The following is a 6162-nucleotide window of genomic DNA, read 5'->3' as shown; positions in this document are numbered from 1 at the left end:
AAAAAAAACCACGGGTCCCCAACTCCCTGTCCGTGGCATGACAGCAACCAGGCCATGCAAACAAGCAAAGCTTCATCCGCAGGATACAGGGAGCATGCAAAACCATGCCCCTTCTGTTCCATGGAAAAGTGTCTCTCCACGGAACCGGTCTCAAAAGGTTGGGGGGCTGCTGCTCTATGAATATTGAAAATTGTTTCTCTAGAGCAGGGGGCAACTTTAAGACCTGTGGAGTTAAACTCCCAGAATTCCTCAACCGACATGAATTCCCAGTTCTGAGAGCTGAAGTCTAGAAGTCTTAAAAGTTGCCAGGCTTGGATACCCCTGTAGTGAAACCACAGCTCAAATGTGAATAGATTTCTTTAGTTTTAATACACTTCTGTTTTTAAAGAATCGGGCTGCCTTATCAAACAAATGGGGATGACAACTTTACTTTAAGTGTGAGCTGGTGGAGAGCATGACTGGTTCTTTAAAGAGAGAGAAAAATCTTGGCCACTCTTCTAATAGATCAGATTTCATATAAATCTTAATAAGGGTTTCGATCTACTTATCAACTATATCTGATTTTCTCAGCCTCAGGGTAATTATTATTTTGTAAGTATTTCAGTGGATACTTTGTAGTAGAACCCTTTGTAGGTCTACTCAGAAGGAAGTCCCATGGGTTCAATAGGATTTACTCTTAAATAAGTAGCTACACATAGATTATTATAGAGGGTATTATGGCCTTCTGAAACTGCTTTGGAGGATTAAAAAAAATACAAATACAGGCAGTCTTGAAATAATATTGCTCCTGAAAATAATCTTGCTTATTTTAGAAAATGATGGCAAGTGGAAGTGGCTGATAGACTTTGAGTGACCTTGAAAAGTTAAAATCAGACTTGTTCTTAAACTGAAATTCTAAACGTTTAGTAAAGAGTAAGATCCATTGGTATAATTGCAGTAAGATTGCATAAGATCAGGTGCCCAGTACTTCTAATCCAGAAATTTGAAATATTTCAAAACAAGGATGTTTTTAGCATGATAGGAAAATAATACATTTTGGTGCATTTGATAAGTAGGTTATTTCTTCAGTTTGACTATTTTTAAAAAAAAAAATATTGGATAACTGCTTTAATACGTTCTGCTATTTCTAGACAGCTTTAAATCTTGGTAATTTTTGTAATTCAGTCCATTATAAATGAACACACTACAGATTGAAATTAAACATTCAACAGTATATCTCAATAAGTAATAGATTATCAGAAAGATTCTGAAATTTAAATATATTTGTCAAATATATGAGTGATGTTACAAGACAGTAGATGTCTTATTTTAATATATTTTGACAATTTCATTTACTACATGGGCAGTTGACAAGAATTTTATTTTTTGTGTGGGTGGGTTGTCTAAGGATAAGGGTGTTTTTTTTCCTCTTTTTTAAATTAAAAACGGTTCTTTTTCTGTATCTGTAAAGTGCTGTCCCTCCATGATTTGGGGAAAAAACCCTACTACTGTAACCATAGCATGCTTGTTTCTTCGTCCATCATTTCTTTCCTCTCAACCTCACTCCACACCTTATATAACCTGAAATACTTGCCCAGTTTATTTTTCCCACTTCAAGAATAAGCCATGCTTTCTTTCCATGAGTGTCCAATTTGCCTTGGTTTACAAAAATTTCCATTGCTTGGAGGCTCTTTTCCAGAATACGATTTCGGGACAGTAAGCCGCTAGAAAGTAGGATAGGCTTTCAAGAAGGCATGCGTCTTTCAGCCAACATTAATTTACCCAAAAAATGGAGCAAAAACCCTATGAGAATTCTGAGCCCAAGAATTTGCTTTAAGACCGTTCCTACTTCTTTCATACAAATGTTGCAGCTCTCTTTATTTCAGCCATCTAATGGGCTGGTTGGCTTAAGTTTTCTGGACCACAGCTTCTGTCACCTGTCACCATTAACCATGTTATCAACGGTTGATGGACTAGATAGTGTTTGGAGAGCCATGCCATGCCCATCTTTTAAGACCCATTCACACGGGACACCTGGATAGGATTTCTGAGTTCACCTTCCTATCTGGCAATGCCTATCAGAGGCAGAGAGGAGGGGGGGTCCCCTCCGAAGCGCTCCCCCCTTCCCCAGAGATCGGAGCATGCCAATGGAAAAGGAGACCCTCCCTCTTCAGATGCCGAGGGGGGGGAACAGGGCGATAAAAGACCCCACAGTCCCGAAGCTGGGTAATTCGGTTGCACCAGCTGCAGGTCCCCCTCGCCCCTTTTCGTGGCTGCTTGGATCTTCCCTTCCTATGAGCCATTCCGGCGAGGAAGCCCTTTCGGACCATCTCCGAGGTCGGACTTCAGATGAGGAAGAAAGTCCCGGCGTCTTGGGCGAAAGCACACGGGGACGCTGGCCCCGTCCCAAGGAGTCCCGGAGCGGTGCCGCCGGGAGTAGCCAGCCCACAGGAGCAGCGGGGAGAGGGGCTCCCGGCGCGGAGGTAGCTGCAGCGGCGGAGGCACCCGAGGGGCTGGCCAAGCCCCCTTACTCGTACATCGCGCTGATCACCATGGCCATCCTGCAGAGCCCGCAGCAGCAGCTGCCTCTGAGCGGGATCTGCGCCTTCATCCGCCGGCGCTTCGCCTACTACAGCCAGCGCTTCCCCGCCTGGCAGAACTCCATCCGCCACAACCTCTCGCTCAACGACTGCTTCGTCAAGGTCCCCCGCGAGCCCGGCAGCCCCGGCAAAGGCCACCTGTGGCGCCTCCACCCGGCCTCGCAGGGTATGTTTCACAACGGCAGCTTCCTCCGGCGCAGGCAGCGCTTCAAGCGGCCCGCGCCCTCCGCCGCCGGGATCTTGCTCTTCCCGCCTTCCCCTAGCCCTCTGCTGCCTCCGGCGGTCGGGCCTCTGCCCGCTTGCGCCTCGCCGGCGGCGCCGGAAAGAAGAGCGGGGGCGGTCCGAGGGCCCTTGCAAGCGGGAAACGGACGCCAGGGTCCCGGGGAGGAAGAAAAGCCGCCCCTGGGGGAGATCGGCCTGCAGGGCGGCGACAGCAGCAGGTGCTCCTTCAGCATCGACAGCATTATGAAGACGGCGCCTGCCCTGGTGCAGCTGAGCGCTTGGATCCCCTCCCCTGCCACCTGCAACCCCAGCGCGGCTCTGCTCTCCCACCCGGAGCGCTTCGTAGCCTCGTGGAGGACCTTGCTGACTCCCCGCACCGGTCAGGGTCCCGCAGCGCTGTTGGCGGGTCACTCAGAGTTGATCCTTAGCGTAGAAAGCCCCTCTCCTGCCTTCTAGATCCGCGCTCCCGATTCTCTTACTGAACCTGGCCAATTGCTTGCAGACGGCAGTTTCAAGGACGTGAAGCGATCAGGGTGGTGGGGTGAAGCACAGCATCCTACATAACGAAAATGTCATCCTTCTTTCTGGCAGCAACTGGGCAAAGTCTACATGTGCCCCACATCTAAGGATCCGTGTAATGCAGTGTTCTAATATCTAATCAGAATTGCATTGGAGCTCAATTCACACCAATGGACTGCTTATTAATCGTCAACATTTTAAATACATAAAAACAGAAATAGATGACTCCGATGAAAGGGCTGAATTGATAAAGAAGTTCCATTTTATTAACAGAATGAGACCCTTTGATTTCCAGGTTTTGCAATTACCTCCTTATGGCAACATATGTTTGTGTTTCCTTCCAGCTCAACTGAATACTCATTCCTCTTTTTTCTTCCCCAAATATTGTGGGTTATTCTGGATATAGTATTACTCTAGTCCTTTTCATCTGCCCTCCCATGCTACCAATATAATGCTGCATTTCTTAGTCATGATTGTAACCACTCACATTAATGTTATATAAATCTTAACATCCAAACATGCAAGTTGATCCAAAGACAGACAAGCTCCAGACAGAGTCTTCCATTAGTTTTGTTTGTCAAACATCAACAGGTTACTTAGAGCAACTAAAAATCGTAACTCTTTTTGCTATTCCTTATGTTCTACTTTCAACTTATTTCAACATTACTCCTAATTCTCAACAACTATAATTCATTTTGAACTGAAAAGATTTCAGTTTGTATTTCTACTTTATATACATCTCCCATCCCTTAGTTTATTCTTGCTATCAAGCATCAAAAACGTATCTTGAACTACAGGTACACAATTGCCTGTGGCACAGGTGTCAAATATATGTATTTCTCATATGAACGGATTGCCCTTCTTGGAGGATAAATCAGTATGTATTATGCAATCTGTCCTAGGCCTCAAAAAGTATCTTATTTAATTTAGTTCAGTAATATATCCCACTGCAAAAATTTCAGGGGTCAGCTATTAATACAATCAATTTCTATTCCTGGAATTGAGGGATCTCATTTTATTATTTGCTTCAGACAACAAAATACAGTAGTTTGGGATTATTTTTTTCTTCGATTCAATAAGAGAAAAAAGTTCACAGACAGCAGACAGACAGACAGTTCATCTGCTGGGATAGGTGGAAAATTAAGCATCCTATTTCATCTGCTTGCTTTTTAATATCTATTTCCATCCTATGTTTTACATATGAACCTGGGAGATTTTACCAAAACAGTTATTATCTCTGCGAGACTTATGTAAAGAAAAACTATGTGTTACACAGAATCAAATAATAGATTAAGATAGCAAAAAAACCAAAAACATTTTTGTGAAATTTAGAAAGTTATCTTTTTAACGTTCTTCTCATATAAAAATTCCTCATTTGTAATGAAGTAGTAGATCAGAGAAGGAGCCATGTTAATTTTTTTGTGGTTTTTGTGTGTGTGAGTTATACTGTATGTAGGATTTTTTTTCCAATGTGGGGATAATTTTAAAAAATAATACAAATAATCACTGAGTAAGATTTTCTTTCATTCTCTTCTTGAGTGAACTGGTTATTTACTAACCTGAAACTGGTTAAGTATGTATTTAAGCCAATCATTATCTCTTAGCCCCAGACTGGGAAATCAAAAAAACATCTATATACTATCCCCGGGTAAGGCAAAATACAATCCATAACTTTCAGTGAAGAGGTTTTCATTACTCTGCAGTGGAATGATTTCAGCTGACAAACCAATCTTTTCCTGTCAGATTGCATTATATTAAGCATTTGCAGCCCCATGCTTTTTATGCAACTTCAACTTCTGTACGGCTTTTGCATTTAACATCAAGCTTCCTAATCATACATCAACACAGTTTGTAACTTACACAAGGTGTTAACTGTAAATGGCAAAACATGTCAAAGCAGTTGGAAAGTAGCTGAAAAAGGCACTTCATCCTGCAGTGGATTGACTTGGGCTAATAATGAAATCTATTATCTCTCTAACATCCATCTAAACATATACATATGCACTCACATATACCTATGACTTAACTTCATTTGGAAGTTTGTCTTGATAGCAGGCATAGAATTCATGCTCCTGAATTTATGCTAATAGTCGTTAACAAACAACTTTTTTTCAAGGTTATCACAAGTTATATTTTTATACAGTTAAACACTGTTCCAATTAAATTTGTATATATAGTACAATTCCAGTTAAGGTTATATAGAACTTGAAAAAATGTAGTATACAATGAAGATTTTTCACTCCAGGTGGTGCTATTCAACCACTTTCTCAGACATATTTTAAAAGTTTAAAGTACATACAGGCACCAAGCATCTGTTTTGGATTTCTGTTGTCAGAATACTTTTCGTGCTTGCTTTTTGAATTTTTAAATAAATCTTATTTTGATTTTTTATTACTGTGTTTTAGGATTGGTGGCATTATTGTGGATGATTTATTTAGTTTTCTCTAAGAAGAAAAGTAGCATTATTTTCTGAACATGCTGCCCAGATGCTGGTAATTAGTATGATGTTTAAAGGGAGGGAAGGGGAGAAAAAGGGTATGCAGTAGTGAGATTAACATTATGAATTTTATCTGGAATATTTGCTACAATTTTTGCAGACTTTGCAAGAAAATATCTTGGGCTGAAAATGTTTGCATTTCTACAGTACCTTTAGTTCTCTAAAACAGTAATACTTATCCTGAATATTAAGAAAACCTTAAAATTATACATATCTAATATCTGATTAATGCAATCTCAGATCAATATCATGAGATTAAAATACATATGCATGTCTTAGCATTTGTGACTGTTTTTAAAGTAATTACAAGCAGTGAATATTTTTCTGATGATTCACAAGAAATAT

The 6162-nt window shown here is 41.2% G+C and overlaps 1 protein-coding gene across 1 annotated transcript; it reads left to right on the top strand.

Annotated features, from left to right (window-relative positions):
- Positions 1–2120: 2120 nt before the first annotated feature.
- On the top strand, positions 2121–4345 carry LOC120316565 (forkhead box protein D3-like). Its single transcript, XM_039362306.1, has one exon. The coding sequence runs from the start codon at positions 2121–2123 to the stop codon at positions 3255–3257; it is 1137 nt and encodes a 378-aa protein (XP_039218240.1). The 3' UTR covers positions 3258–4345.
- The last annotated feature ends 1817 nt before the right edge of the window (positions 4346–6162 follow it).

This window comes from Crotalus tigris, unplaced genomic scaffold, assembly GCF_016545835.1.
Source record: "Crotalus tigris isolate CLP2741 ecotype Arizona unplaced genomic scaffold, ASM1654583v1 scf7180000019422.807890, whole genome shotgun sequence".
NCBI classification, from domain to species: domain Eukaryota; kingdom Metazoa; phylum Chordata; class Lepidosauria; order Squamata; family Viperidae; genus Crotalus; species Crotalus tigris.
The sequence above is the reverse complement of the archived record's forward strand: the minus strand, read 5'-3'. Positions and strand labels throughout refer to the sequence as shown.

Excerpts from the sequence above, each read along its gene's own strand:
- LOC120316565 (XM_039362306.1), top strand. The coding sequence starts at position 2,121 with ATGCCAATGGAAAAGGAGACCCTCCCTCTTCAGATGCCGAGGGGGGGG.